The 16,547-nt window shown below is 34.9% G+C and overlaps 3 protein-coding genes across 3 annotated transcripts; all 3 read left to right on the top strand.

The window, feature by feature from the left end:
- Positions 1-406: 406 nt before the first annotated feature.
- LOC130236790 (trace amine-associated receptor 13c-like) lies at positions 407-1,399 on the top strand. The gene has a single exon (XM_056467551.1). The coding sequence runs from the start codon at positions 407-409 to the stop codon at positions 1,397-1,399; it is 993 nt and encodes a 330-aa protein (XP_056323526.1).
- Positions 1,400-8,420: 7,021 nt separating this feature from the next.
- Positions 8,421-9,410, top strand: LOC130236792 (trace amine-associated receptor 8a-like). The gene has a single exon (XM_056467553.1). It carries the CDS (start codon positions 8,421-8,423, stop codon positions 9,408-9,410), a length of 990 nt encoding a protein of 329 aa, XP_056323528.1.
- A 4,589-nt stretch (positions 9,411-13,999) lies between these two features.
- Positions 14,000-14,992, top strand: LOC130235754 (trace amine-associated receptor 8a-like). Its single transcript, XM_056466204.1, is given in 1 exon segment — positions 14,000-14,992. A coding segment is annotated over 1 exon segment (993 nt).
- The last annotated feature ends 1,555 nt before the right edge of the window (positions 14,993-16,547 follow it).

The following is a 16,547-nucleotide window of genomic DNA, read 5'->3' as shown; positions in this document are numbered from 1 at the left end:
TATGGATGTACTTTATACCCAACTTATCAACTTCCTTGTTTAGCAGGAAGATCTGACACCCTATCCACCTTGAGGGGTTTTTGCAAGGCTAAATTATTTCTATATGTGATGTCATAAAAGTTAAAAAGTCTTGTGATAACCACCAGTAACACTCCAGGTGTTTTCCAAGGTTTTTCCCAACGATTGCGTATAAAGGGTTAAATCGAACTTTCTGTACAGTTGATACATTGATAAATCTAGTTATGTCATTCCCTTGTGACTAAAGCACAAGTGCTTCTTAGTTACCTCACGTTTAATGGGATGTCTCTCTTTTCTGTACCTATATATTAGAAGTGAATCTAATGTGGTCTATTAATGAAGGATTAACAGGGGCAAGCTACATTTTTAAATATAGTAAATTGATAAAATGTCTGGTCAAAGGATTATGGAGGACAATACTCAAGAAATCCAGTATTGCTTTCCAGACAACAATTTGTCATGTGTCAAAGAGATTATGCCTAAAGTGGAATATGTAGTTTTGTACGTTTTCATTTCTTTGTTATCAGTGTTTGCTGTGTTTCTGAACCTGCTGGTGATCATCTCCATCTCTCACTTCAGGCAGCTTCACACTCCAACCAACATGATTGTTCTCTCTCTGGCTGTGGCTGATCTGATTGTGGGACTGATTGTTATACCTTTAATGGGCATTAGGTACATAGAATCTTGCTGGTACTTTGGAGAAACATTTTGTTTTCTATTTTTATTCATTATTTTTATGGTCGTTACAGCATCTCTTGGTAATTTAGTGTTTGTATCTGTAGATCGTTACATTGCCGTGAGTGATCCTCTGAGATATACAGTAAGGGTCACAACTGATAGAATTGTTATTTGTATTGTTATAAACTGGCTTTGCTGTGGTGTTTATTCTTTTATTATATTGTACAACACAGTGTTCTACTCAAAGACGCTAGACAGATGTTATGGACACTGCACAATTTTTTTTAAGTTTGAACATTTTGTCACAGACCTCATTGTCACTTTTGTTGCCCCTTCTTGTGTAATAATGTCTATATATGTAAAGATTTTTTGTGTTGCGAAACATCAGGCAAAGGTTGTAAATTCTGTGACAGGGGTCAGCAAGTCACAGCAAAAGGCAGGAAAAACTTTGGGGATTGTTGTAATGGTTTTCTTTATGTGTTGGATACCATATTATATTGTCACTCTTATTGAAGGAAATGAAGTAACAGAATCTGTTGAACTTAATGTAACATGCTGGATTTTGTACATGAATTCCTGTATGAATCCGCTCATCTATTCTCTGTTTTATAAGTGGTTTAGAATATCAGCCAAACACATTCTGACTTTAAGAATTTTTAAACCATCATCACAATACTTAAATCTTTTCCCTGAGGATAAATGATGAATTCCTTTCGATCGCTGGAAAAAAAATCATCTTGTTTCTTTGTGCAGTGACCTTATTTTCTGTTTGAATGTATTTTGTGTACATCACCAAGTGGAAGTTATACCTGATGAATGTTGGTAAATGCATAACATTCATAGAATCACTGCAAACATGAGTTTAAATTACATGCATATGATTACATAAAGGCAAATTGAGTTTATTCTCATACACATGCTTGAAAGTGCTTCACATAAAAACTATTTAATAAAACCCTTAAAAATATGTGTATTTGTTTCACTAAAAAGTGCCATAATGGAAATTTACCAAATTTTCCACATCATTTTGTACGCATCACTGCTTAGTGTCTGGTTTAACCTTTGTTAAAGATTATGCTAAAGATACACATTAGAGAGAGTAATTTTAGGCTGCAAAAAATAAATAAATAAATGTTCAGAGTTTGTAGCATGATGGATACACTGCCTGTAACGGTACATAAACCTGACTTTTTTTTTTTGAGAAAACATCAGGAGACTGACAGTGTGGAGACGAGGACTGTGCTGTTCAACAAGTGATTGTAATGTCGCTGGAAAATGACAATGTTTATAAAAACAGAAATCCCTAGATTTGTCAAGTTTTTTCTTGTCTGAATTTGTTCTCTTTAATATATGTTTTAAGGATTTAAAGATAACTTTGTTCTGACAATGGAACAATGGAAAAATAAGATGTAACCATAGATTAAGCATGTTCTCATTTGTTGTCATTCATTTAAAGCCATTTCAGATATGTTTTTCTGTTAGGCTTTACTTTTTGAAATGAGGTCTTTAAATCTTATCACAAGAAAATGTACATCAACTAGTGTTATATAGTCAGTGATATTTAGTGTTATATAGTCTTGTTTAGTTCTGACATGCGTCACTTCATTTTACATGATCTAGGTAGTTACAGAATATGCCTCCAAATTCAAGATACGCAGTTGACTTTTTGTAATGTATTTGGCTTGGAGCTTAAAAATAAAATTCATCCGTTCTATCATTATGTTGGTATTAGAGATAAGGCAATGCAAAAACCTTTACAATTTAACACAGTGTCTTCTCACCATTGGGGCATCGTTATAGTTTTATTGCCATGTAGATGTGCATTTACCATGGGTCAACATTTTGAACAGTGCTGCCGGGTGATATTGCAGATTGATGTTGCTTGGCTATTTTCTAAGGGTGGGAGTTAAAAAAAACAATCCATCAATTAACTGCGATTCTTTCCCAAATTATTCTTAATCGATTCTCAAAAGTTCAGAATTAATTCTGTATTCAAAAAATATCTCAGTGGGGCAGGTCTGTGCATACATGGGCTAGAAACAGAAAAATAATAAGCATTGACAGGCACATTTGTTTGCTGCATTTGGATGAAGATGGACAAACTTTTTGACATTGCTCTAAATGTATCATCTGTCTGGCCATTTTTGGCTTTTGTTATTAATTCATTTATTTTCTTTCCGGCTTAGTCGCTTCATTAATTTGGGGTCACACAGCAGAATGAACCTAATGCAGCGGATGCCCTTCCAGCTGCAGCCTATCACTGGGAAACACCTATACACTCTCATTCACACCCATAGACGACAGACAATTTAGCTCACCCGATTGACCTGAAATTAACAGAAATGCCAACTGACCCAGCCGAGGCTCGAACCAACAACCTTCTTGCTGTGAGGGACAGCGCTACCCACTGCCCCCGCAGCTTTTGTTATACCTTATTTATATTTGCAATGCTGAGCCACAATACTTCTTAACTGTATAATGCATGTCAACATATCAAGGGTGTGTTGATCTATTTCTATTACTGCTCTTATATTTCTTTTATCGCTGTTAACTAACCTCCAACCAGCCTATCAGCTGTTCGCAACAGGCCTAGACAGACCAAGATATCAGCATAGTTCTATAATAGTGCCATTCTTGGTTTAATGCATTTCAGTAATATAAAATTGTTATTTAGGTTAAAAATGTTACATAATAGGGTTTTGTTGGTTGTGATCCTTGTTGATTATTGCAGAGGGTCTTTCACAGCAATTTGTTTTATTTATGAATCTATACAAACTGAATAACCAAGAGATGCTGAAACAACAGTATAATGAATAAACAAAGAACAAAATGTCTGTCTAAAGTACCAAAATCTGAACATATCTGATGTCCATCAGTGGTAAAACAATATCAGTCTCATAAGCAGATCAGCCACAGCCAGAGAGAGTATAATCATGCCGGCTGGAGTATGAAGCTTCTTGAAGTGAGAGATGGAGATGATCACCAGCAGGTTTAGAAAGAAAGATAAGTCTGCATCATCATAGCAACATTGAGGCTTGTTTCAGCTGATCGTTATGTGTACCAACCTGGTTCTGACATTCAACACAGTGCTCTATTTAAATACTCTATTTAAATACATACATCTGGTCTATCTTCAGTACTTGGCTGTATGCTAGTTCTAAACTCCCTCCACCATCCCCATCTCCTCCTAGCTCATATCTTATGTTTTTTTTTGAGATTTTTAGGCCAGGTACACCGCAATCAGCCTCGTTTGTCTGCCATTTACATTACATTAACTACATGAACAATAAAAACTTTCATTTAAAAACAGCATGATATTTTGGGCCCTATCATACACCCGGCGCAATGCGGCGCAAGGCGAGACACAATTGCTGTTTGCTAGTTTCAGCTTGCCGCAAGAGTCGTTTGCATTTGCGCTCATATGTGTGCCCATAGGAGTTCTAATCTAAAAAAGGAGGCGTGTTGAGGCGCATTGCTATTTTGAGAAACTATAATAGACTTTTCAACAGACCAGAACAAAGCTGGTCTATTGTCCAGCGCAGAGCGCGTTAGTTATGCGCCTCGCTTACACATTGCTTAATACAGACAGGGTGTACAGCAATACGCAAGTATCTTTACATATGAAAAAGAATTAAAATATTAGGGATATGTATAGGATATAATAAGGATGTATGTATATAGGATATAACTATAAAGGATTAAAATATTAGAAAACATATTACTTTCTAGCCTACATAAATATAAAAACCATACTTTCATGCCTTCTTCATCTCGGGGGGGTTTTACAGTTTATTCATAACAATTTGTTTTTGTATAATACTATTATTAGCAGTTTTATTTATTATATGCATATTTATATTTGTTTTATTAAAAACAAGCTTAGATTTGTCCACCTGTCAGGTTTTGGACCATATGGAGCACAGCATGTGTATTTGGATATAACGCAGTTTTTTTAACACACTTCGTTATTATTGATTTATTCGTTTGCTGGAAATTAGAACTGAATTTAAAAATAGTTTTGAAACAAATCTTTGCACTTAACAAAGGAAATTAATTATGTATAGGCTAATAGATGTCTGTGCATACAAGAAGTTTCCCTAACCACGAGAGTGAAAGTGAAATTAAATAATCAAGAGGCTCATCTCTCATTCTCGCGCTGTGGATGCTCTGTTTAACTGTTTTCTCTCTAGTGAAGTGTTCCACTTACAAAGTCCGCCATGTAAATAGCAAATGCACCATGGTGTGACGCAACTGACTCTTAAAGGGAATGGGAGATGAGACTCTGATTGGTTTATTCTCAAAACACACCTATAACTCATTAAGAAAATAAGCTCAACCCTTTTAGACCATGCGCCGCGGTAAAATAGCAAAAGTGGATTCCGACATGCCCTTAATGCTTGTGCGCCCTGCGCTTTTTGCTTTGCGCATGGATCGTCAAAATAGAGCCCCTAATCATTGACTAATATTTACATTTGCTTGATGAATACAAAGTGTGAAAAAAAAGAGAACTCAGTATGGGGCAACCACTTTTTCACACCACTGTATTTCCTATAGGATACTTAGGAATGCAAGCATGTTGGCTGGTACAGTTATGAACTATTCTCTTAGTGAATGCTATTTGAGCAAAAGTAAAAAAAGGCCTATAGCACTAAACATTGAATGCTCAACATGGCTAATGCATCATTTGTATATGCATCTAATATTTTGTGTATAAATTATATTAATTTATAAGTACTTAAAATTATAATATTTAACAGGTAAAAATATGCAAAAATATGTGAGGATGCTGGCACCAATATTAAGCTGTAAATTAAATATTTCACTACACTTTTAAATCAGATTACATTTAATCAAAAAATGTGTACATTTTTACAAGCTTGGTGCAAACAATTTATAAAACAAGCATCACTGTAGTTAGGCCTTGCCAAGCTCGCATAAAGTCCTTAATTTAACAATAATTTTTGTTCAATAGCAATGTATTTGTTCAGTTTGACTTCATTTAAGTCCTGCCTTCATTTCCAGCAACATCTTAGATAATGGGGATCAGTGGTTCTATTAGTGTAATCTTCTTTGCATCTTGATTGTTGTGAATAACAATACAAAGCACTTCAAACAGTTTATATTTAATCACAATGAATAATTTTGTATGTACACATTTTACTTTTAAAGTAGATACCCGAAAGCCTCAGTTTATTTACATTTTATTGTTGTTGACAGAGGCATTTTTTTCTGCATAACATAAATATAAGATGTTTTGTAAAAATAATATGATAATATATAATGTGTTATAAACACATGGTAAATGTGTATGATTTATCACAATATTCTACATGAGTCTAATACTCTTACATACTATTCTAACATACTTTCATACTGTTTCTGTCATGAAAAAAGGATTGACTATTGAACAGACTAAAAAACTCAAATAGACGAGTGATCTTAATTTTTTTAGTTTTCTTAAATTTCCGGTGCATTATTCTGTTTTTGTTTTTTCATCAGAATTTTCTGTCTTTAATTATTTTTACTTTTAGAGAAAGCCATAAACAAGTAACATTTTAAGCAGCGGCCAAACATCTTTTTAAAAAAAATTTTATTAGTTCTTATTAGGAATGTGCATCTCCATAGCCAAAGCTGATGAATAGTCAATAATACAATACATTAAAGTCGCCATGAAATCAAAATTTACTCTCTCATATATATATATATATATATATATATATATATATATATATATATATATATATATATATATATATATAAATATATATAAAACAATGTATCAGTGATAAAATTTAATCAAACACCCTCCCCCTTAAAAGACTTTTACACTTCCTGGTCACATGGAACTCATTTAGGACAGGCAAATCAGTGGGTGTCTTGTTTCTGCTCTGAATTTGTCCAGTTGTCATTCTTCCTCAATATTGTAAGCAACACCCATCTTCAAATAGCTTCCTAAAGAATAAAATCATGCACCGGTCTACAAGTAAATTTCATGATATCGGAAAAAAAGGTCAACGCCCATTTCTTGGCCAGTTTTAAGATATTCATGACAAAGTTTCCAATGTAATGTGATATGATACACCCTATAATGATGCACTATGATCCAAATATGATCGCATACAATTAGGGATGGGTCCCAAAACTCAGTACTTTATCTGTATCTGTGCTAAATTATAAAAGACAGTTGTATCGATAAGCTCTGACGTCAACGGTTCTGCTAACAGTACTGGAAAATTATTGGCAAATAAACATTACTTACAGTAACATAATTAACTGACGAACCTTTTCTAATTTGCGATATTCGTCCTCACAAGTGGCAATCTCACATGAGAAATGCTCGTGTTTTCGCCCAATAGTACAAGCGTGTCAAATATAAAAGCCTTCACAGTTCTCGGCTGTGCACGTGTGCTCAGTGGAGGCTCGCGCTAAGCGTACACGCATAGCTCGCGATACAGACTTGCACACACACAGCTCGTAAGCTTGTGGAGTGGCGGAGAGTACCAAACGCGTTGTATTTCCCGAGTGGACTGCGACTTTGCCACGTGAAACAAAGCCAACAAGTTGTTTTCTTGTATAAGCAGAAATGCAAGCAATCTGGCTAAGCATCTTTCAAAAGTGCATTAACTGCAGAAAAACAAATGAAAAGTTTTTCACTGACTAGCTAAAGGTATCATTCACATCGTTATGCTAGCAGTCAATCACAAATTAGTATAATAGTAATAGTTTAATAAACACACACATTCGGTTACACTGAAAACAGTTTTTTTCTGCAGTAGCCTAAATGAAAATGCTTTTACATTACTGTATTTACAAATGTAGCATATGAATAGCCTAATAATAAACTATTCTTATTAAGAAATTATATAAAAAATAAAACCTGCTTATTCCTACGTTGTTAACTCCCAAATCACTGGTAACTTATTTATGTGAATAACTCTTAACATGTCAAAGGACATCCAGTGGAAACATGGATTAGCTTGTGATTTTGTAGGTGTATCTAGGCCGTCCTTTGCATTTGGGCCTCTGTCAAAATGTACGATTGTCTCAAATACATCATTCCAATGCAAGTTATTCTGAGATAACAAGATTATAATACAGAATAATCGTGTAACACAGGCTCATCCAGGGTATTTGAAACATTTTGACCATCAATGAATCTGTATAAATCCATATACTTCCATATGCATCATCGTGTGAATGAATAATACATGGGTTAGTATATGCTCCATTCATCTGGTTTTGTTTCTGTCATCTTTGCGTTTTGATTAGCGTCATCTTGTGACTGAATAATATGCAGGTTAATAATTGTTTTTTTAACAGATACTGTTTGTTACAAAAAGTAATTATTTTACAAATATTTCTTAAAATGATGTATTATTTTATAAATGAACATGGTCAATATGTGCCACATAATTATTTTGAAACCCTTATTTAACTGTCAATATTTGAATCTAAATAGATATTTGTGCATTCACTTAATTTAAATTACACATCGTAGCTCATCACTGAATTGGTTGAATATTTAAACAGTAGGCAGGTTTTATGCAGAAATATCAAACTGACAGTTAGTGGGCTGTCCCTGTATATATGTTTATATATAAATTGCAGTTAAATCAGTGAGAGTTGACAGTCAAAGTAACTGAACTATTGAACTACAGCTAGAGTGGGCTATAGAAAGAAAAACAGAGCAAGCTTTGTGAAGATATATTCAGTCAATTGTGGAAATGTTTGGGATGAGCATCAATGAGGACAATAATGAAATCCAGTATTGCTTTCCAAACAACAATTTGTCATGTGTCAAAGTGATCATGCCTGAAGTGGAATATACAATTTTGTATTTTTTCGTTACTTTATTATCAGTGTTTGCTGTGTTTCTGAACCTCCTGGTGATTATCTCCATCTCTCACTTCAGGCAGCTTCACACTCCAACCAACATGATTATTCTCTCTCTGGCTGTGGCTGATCTGATTGTGGGACTGATTGTTATACCATTAATGGGCATTAGATTCATTGAGTCATGCTGGTACTTTGGAGAGACATTTTGTTCTCTATTTTCATTTATTGCTTATGCAGTTGTTTCTGGATCTCTTGGTAATTTAGTTTTTGTATCTGTAGATCGTTACATTGCCGTGAGTGATCCTCTGAGATATACAGTAAAGGTCACAACTGATAGAATTGTTATTTGCATTGTTATAAACTGGCTTTGCTGTTGTGTATATTCAGTCATCATGTTATACAATACTATGTTCTACCCAGAGACACATGATGGGTGTTATGGACACTGTACAATTTTTTTAAAGTTTGAACATTTTGTCACAGACCTTATTGTCACCTTTGTTGCCCCTTCTTGTGTAATTATGTCTATATATGTGAAGATTTTTTGTGTTGCGAAACATCAGGCCAAGGTGGTAAATTCTGTGACAGGGGTCAGCAAGTCACAAAGAAAGGCAGGAAAAACTCTGGGGATTGTTGTAATGGTTTATTTTATGTGTTGGATACCATACTATATAGTTACTCTTATTGAAGGAAATGAGTCAACAGAATCTATGGGATATAATATAACATTATGGATTTTGTACATGAATTCCTGTATGAATCCGCTCATCTATTCTCTGTTTTATAAATGGTTTAGAATATCAGCCAAACACATTCTGACTCTAAGAATTTTTAAACCATCATCAGAATACTTCAATCTTTTCCCTGAGGATAAATGATGAATTCCTCACTCAGTGAAAAAATACCTTCTTTTACAGTGTTCATTATTTTCTGTTTGAGTGTATTTTATGTAAATCAAAAAGTGAAAATTATAAACTATCTGATAAATGGTGGTAAATGCATAACATAGGACCACTGCAAACATGAGTTTAATTTAAATGTATGATTATATAAAGGGAAAATGAGTTTATTTACTTACAAAATGCTTGAAAGTGCTTCACATGATAAAAATAATTAAAGCAAACCCTTAATATGTGTGCTTCCTTTTGACTAAATAGTGCCATTATTAAAATTTCACAAATTTTCCACAATTGTGTACACATCAGTGCTTGGAATATGCTAAAGAAACACAATATAATCATTTCAAGTTGTAAAAAAATCAATATTATAGTTTTTTAGCATCAGTGTGTGTGTAATGGTAAACTTGACTTTTTTTGTTAGAGAACATAATTAAAACATCAGGCACTGTGACAGTGTGGAGACAGACTCTGCTGTTCAACATATGATTGTTTCTGTGAGCTTGACATAGGCCCTGTCCACATGAATATAGGTTTTTCAAAACCATACTTTTTTCTACCCGATTTTGCATTGTCCAAACGAAAACAGTATCAGGTGACTGAAATTAAAACTTTCTGAAAACTCTGGTCAGGGTGAAGATTTTCCAAAATTCTGGGTACAGTGTGGTCATGTGGACACTACAATAGGAGTTTTTGCCTTATGACCTCAACATTCATATTGTTCTTTCTGATTGGCCAACATGGTCAATCACCTTGCAGTGTGGGAATCCCCCAATTCATTTTTGTCTATAGCACTTTTTCAATGTAGATTGTGTCAAAGCAGCTTAACAAAGACATTCTAGTTAATTATAAATGCGTCAGTCCAGTTTTCAGAAGAGAAAAAGGGATTATAAGTAGTGTAATAAAGTTACATCAATCAATCCTATATATATATATATATATATATATATATATATATATATATATATATATATATATATATATATATATATATATATATATATATATATATATATATGTGTACAAAGACATGCAATACTACTATTCTTTTTCTTCAGTGAGGAGTGACATCAATTACAGAGTGAACATCAATTTCGTGACCTCTTGGATTATTATGTTTTTCTTTGTCAGGTTGCCCATGCTTTCTCTTCTCTTTATCTTCCTTATAAGCAGTGTGTTCAGTGGCAGGCTGCTGTTTCCAAAAAAATGCTATGTTCCATCTAGTGCAAACATGGATTAGCTTGTAGTTTGGCAGATTGTAACTGGACCTTCCTTTGCTTTTGGGCCCCTGATAAAAAGTATTATTACACAGTTGTCTAAAATACTAGATTATGAATCTGTAATGATTAAACGCTGGACAACAGATGCAAGGATCCACATGCAGTTTATTTAAAGAGCAGTAGTGCACAAAGTGGTCAAAATCGGGGGCAAACAGAAGCATACAGGTAATCCACAATACATAGTTAAAACAGGCGAGTGGTCAGTACTGGCGGTGAAAGCAATGGAAACTATAAAACAAGACAAAGATTCAAAAACACAGCTAGATACGGCAAGACAAAAAAAACAAAAACAAAAAAAAAACAAACGCTAAAGTGTGGAGCTGTGGTGGGCCTGGTGGCTCTGGTTCAGCAGGTACTGATGAGTCAGACAACCCCAGCGGGGTTCACTGGCGGTTCAGACAACCCCAGTGGGTCAGAAGTTTTGGTTCAGGAAGCACTGGTGGTTTAGATAACCCCAGTAGGTCAGGAGGCTTTGGTTCAGCAGACACTGGTGGGTCATACAACCTCAGTGGGTAAGGAGGTCCTGGGTAAGGGGAGACTGGCAGTTCAGACAACCCCAATGGGTCAGGAGGCTAAAGTTCAGGAAGCACTGTCGGTCCAGACAACCCCGGTGGGTCAGGAGGCTTTGGATCAGGAGACACTGGTGGTTCAGACAGCTCTGTCAGCACTGGATTGTCACGGCTCTGGCGGCACTGGATAGTCACATGGCACTGGCTGAACTGGGAAGTCACATGGCTCAGGTCGCAGCTCTGGCCATTTGTGGCACTTGGGAGGATCTGGCGCCCACCATTCGAGGGACTCTGGCGGTGGCCATTCGGGGGTTTCGAGAGGATCTGGCTGGTTCCCACCATTTGAGGAATTCAAGAAGATCTGGCAGTGACGGAGGATCTAGTAATGATGGAGGATCTTGCAGCTTTGGCATTGATGTTTGGTGGCAGCCAGTTTGTAAACTGGCTGCGGTTCAAACTCATAAACAGGGCACAGAAGGGCGGTGATGGCAGCATAATATTGTTAATGTATTAGGCAGCAAGCCCCGTTGCCTGCCGTGAAAAAATATCATAAGGCATAGCTCATCTAAAGATGTTAAATGAGCCAGATTAGTGACGTCCTACCACATACTCCTCGATAGTGAGTTTCCCCTGACTGAGACACATAATCTCAGTTCCTGCTGGGTCCATTTATGGCTGAGTGTTCTGTAACAATGGAACGCTAGACAACGGACGTGAGGATTCACGTGTAAAGAGAAGTAGTGTAGGCAATGGTCAATGTAACACTGTTGATCTGAGATAACAATCGCTGAATAAATAGGAACATTTGAATCTCTTTGACCATCAGTGAATACATTCACATTAATTTTTTTACATCCACATTCATTTGTATCTGCTTTTCTGTGAGGCTGCTGTTTTCAATGTTTGGTGCCATCTTGTGAATGAATAAGGTTAATGTTTGCTCTGTTCACTTGGTTTAGTTTCTGTCAGCTTTGCATTTTTGTGTGGTGCCATCTTGTAATTGAATAATACAAAGTTAGTGAATGTTTCAGTTCCATTCAGCTGTTTTTGTTTCTTTGAGCTTTGCATTTAATTAAAGAATTAATAAATGACCACGGCTCAGAACAGTGTTTTGTCTAATTTTTAGTGGTGGGCCATTATCGGCATGAACGTGCTGTGTTAACGCGAGATAAAAAAAAAATCGTCTTTAATCTATTCTCAAAGTTGGGTTGGGAGCTGGGTCTATTCTACGCAAGCTATGGTGACTTTCACCTTGATATTTTAGCTCGAACAAAAAAGTATGAATCAAATCAGCAGGATACCTTTCTAGATCTTTCACTTACCTCGAAGACACTACTGATGTTTACATGGACATCTTTAATCTAGTTATTTGCCTTAATTGCCAATAATATAATTCAGGTGTTTACGTTAAGTGCTTTCATGTAAGAGTTTCCTGTAGTTTTGGATGACTTTAACTGCAGTTCTGCAGTTTCACTTTCACTCATGAACATTTTGTTCATGCCTCTGTAACAAACGGGTATTGGACGCAAATAAGGAGTAAGGACTGGTGAGAGTGTTATGGAATGTAAAAACACACGCCGAATGGAAAGAAAAAACTTCCGCATTTCGCGATGTGTGTGCGTGCGTGCATGTGTCCTTTACTGACAGCCGCGTGTGTGGATCTTGTGGGAAAATATGGTAAAAAGTCCTACATGACGGTAATAGTTTGATCACGGTGTTTACTTCAATAATGCCACTAATATATGCATACTCCACATCTTAATTCTATTTCTGTTTAGTTCAGTTATGAATTTAGTTGTATTAAGGTAATCAAAAATCGCTGTTTGGAGCTTATGTAGGCCTACAGTTCACAATTCATGTTTAACTAAATAAACAGTTAGTAAACACAAGTACATCTTATTTAACATAAATTATTTTCATCACCAGTTATCATAGTAGAACAGTTTCTCAAGCAGTTTGTGAAGCATTTTGGAAACAGGAGATGAGCCGCTGGTCTAATGCGCCACCTGGCTTCAGAAACCCGTTCTCAAAGACTTATATTTAGTAATTATTTGGATAGCACACATATTCTGAATGCCTTCTGCAGAATTGAAATGAGCCATTTTAATCTAGATTAATCTAGGTTAATTTCAAGATTAATGTAGATTCAAAACATTAATCTATGCTCACCTATGCTAATTTTTATGTTTTGTGCCAAGGAGCTGTGTAATAAGCAGGATAGTTTACATCCAGCATCGTTGTTTTCGCAGGAATAAAGCTCTTCAGTCTTTTACAACAGTGCTTCGCTTCAGGTTAGGTTGGTGATTTGCATGTTAGGCAATAACTTTATGGATGTACTTTATACCTAAATGATAAACTTCCTCCTTTTGCAAGAAGATCTGACACCCTATCCACCTTGTGTTTTTGTGCAAGGCTAAATTATTTCTAAATGTGATGTCATCAAAGTAAAAAAAAGTCTTGCAATAACCACCAGTAACACTCTAGGTGATTTCCAAGGTTTTTTCCAATGAGTGCCATATAAAGAGTTAAATCGAACTTTCTGTACAGTTGATACATTGATAAATCTAGTTTTGTCATTCCCTTGTGACTAAAGCACAAGTGCTTCTTAGTTACCTCACGTTTAATAGGATGTCTGTCTTTTCTGTCCTTATAAATTAGAAGTGAATCAGAGAAAGAAAACAGAAAGTCGAAGGAACCACAGCATTGCACTACATGTTCAGTGGTCTATTGATGAAGGATTAACAGGGGCAAGCTACATTTTTAAATATAGTAAATTGATAAAATGTCTGGTCAAAGGATTATGGAGGACAATACTGAAGAAATCCAGTATTGCTTTCCAGACAAGAATTTGTCATGTGTCAAAAAGATCATGCCTAAAGTGGAAAATGTAATTTTGTACATGTTCATTTCTTTTTTATCAGTGTTTGCTGTGTTTCTGAACCTGCTGGTGATCATCTCCATCTCTCACTTCAGACAGGTTCACACTCCAACCAACATGATTGTTCTCTCTCTGGCTGTGGCTGATCTGATTGTGGGACTGATTGTTATACCTTTAATGGGAATACGATACATAGAGTCATGCTGGTACTTTGGAGAGACATTTTGTTTTCTATTTTTATTCATTATTTTTATGGTCGTTACAGCATCTCTTGGTAATTTAGTGTTTGTATCTGTAGATCGTTACATTGCCGTGAGTGATCCTCTGAGATATACAGTAAGGGTCACGACTGATAGAATTGTTATTTGCATTGTTATAAACTGGCTTTGCTCTGGTGTATATTCTTTTATTATATTGTACAATACTATGTTTTACTCAAAGACACTAGACAGATGTTATGGACACTGTACAATTTTTTTTAAGTTTGAACATTTTGTCACAGACCTCATTTTCACTTTGGTTGCCCCTTCTTGTGTAATAATGTCTATATATGTAAAGATTTTTTGTGTTGCGAAACATCAGGCCAAAGTGGTAAATTCTGTGACAGGGGTCAACAAGTCACAACGAAAGGCAGGAAAAACTTTGGGGATTGTTGTAATGGTTTTCTTTACGTGTTGGATACCATATTATATAGTCACTCTTATTGAAGGAAATGAAGTAACAGAATCTGTTGAACTTAATGTAACATGCTAGATTTTGTACATGAATTCCTGTATGAATCCGCTCATCTATTCTCTGTTTTATAAATGGTTTAGAATATCAGCCAAACACATTCTGACTCTAAGAATTTTTAAACCATCATCAGAATACTTCAATCTTTTCCCTGAGGATAAATGATGAATTCCTTTCGATCGCTGGAAAAAAAAATCATCTTCTTTCTTTGTGCAGTGACCTTATTTTCTGTTTGAATGTATTTTGTGTACATCACCAAGTGGAAGTTATACCTGATGAATGTTGGTAAATGCATAACATTCATAGAATCACTGCAAACATGAGTTTAAATTACATGCATATGATTACATAAAGGCAAAGTGAGTTCATTCTCCTACACTTGCTTGAAAGTGCTTCACATAAAAACTATTTAATAAAACCCTTAAAAATATGTGTATTTGTTTCACTAAATAGTGCCGTAATTGAAATCTTACTAATTTTCCACGTAATTGTGTAAACAACAGTGCTTGGTCACTGGTTAAACCTTTGTTAAAGGCTATGCTAAAGAAACACATTAAAGAAAGTAATTTCATGCTGGAAAAAATAATAAATGTTCAGAGTTTGTAGCATGACAGAAACAGTGGCTTTAATGGTACATAATCTTGACTTTTTTTTCTTTTTTTAAAACATCAGATACTGTGTGGAGACAAGGACTGTGTGTTCAACAAGTGATTGTAGCATCACTGGACAATGACAATGTTTTATAAAAACAGAAAACTTAAATTTGTCTAATGATTTTTCTGAATTTGTTCTCTTTAATATATTTTTAAGGATATAAAGATAACATTGTTTTGAAAACAATGTAAAAAATAATATGTAACCAAGGATTAAGCATTTTCTCATTTGTTTTCATGCATTTAAAGCCATTGCAAATGTGTTTTTCTGTTAGGCTTTACTTTTTTACATGAGGTCTTTAAATCTGATCAGAAGAAAATGTAGTTCAACTAAGTGTTATATATTCAGTGTTATTTAGGGTTATATAGTCTTGTTTAGTACTGACATATGCACATTAAGTATTATTTCATGTTATATGTATTAAAAGAGTATGCCACTTCATTCTTCCATGGTCTAGGTAGTTACAGTATATGCCTCCAAATTCAACATACACAGTTGACTTCCTGTCAATGTATTTGGCCTGGAACTTAAAAATAAAATTCACCCATTCTATCATTATGTTGGTATTAGAGATAAGGCAATGCAAAAACCTTTTCTACAATTTAACACAGTCTTCTTGTAATTGGGACATCTTTATAGCCTCCAAGCACATTTTAGTTTTTAAGTGGCTATTTAAAATACTTTGAACGTTTTATATTTTGTTACAGACATACAGTGTCATCCTGCAACTGTATTGCAGTTGAAATGTCCCAAACCCTACTCTTAACTGTTGTTTTTACTCTCTGATAGTCAAAGCAAGTTAAAAAAAATCTGTTAAATATGCATTATAAAATATTCAGGAAAAAGTGTTTTATGTAAATTCGGACCACGAGTCCACATATATGGGCATAATTTTCCTCTAAAAGTACATCATATCAAAAGATGACACTTAGATTTTTATTCTAATTAGGTTCCAATAAGCCCAAATAGCAAAGAGAAAAAAAAATGCATGTAAAAAAAACACATTGGGCCTTAAGAGGATAGTTTGATTTCTATGTAGATGTGCATTTGCAATGGGACAACTTTT

The sequence above is a fragment of the Danio aesculapii genome, chromosome 10, assembly GCF_903798145.1.
Source record: "Danio aesculapii chromosome 10, fDanAes4.1, whole genome shotgun sequence".
Classification (NCBI taxonomy): Eukaryota; Metazoa; Chordata; class Actinopteri; order Cypriniformes; family Danionidae; genus Danio; species Danio aesculapii.
Note: the sequence above shows the minus strand (reverse complement) of the source record. Positions and strands in the feature narration are given on the sequence as shown.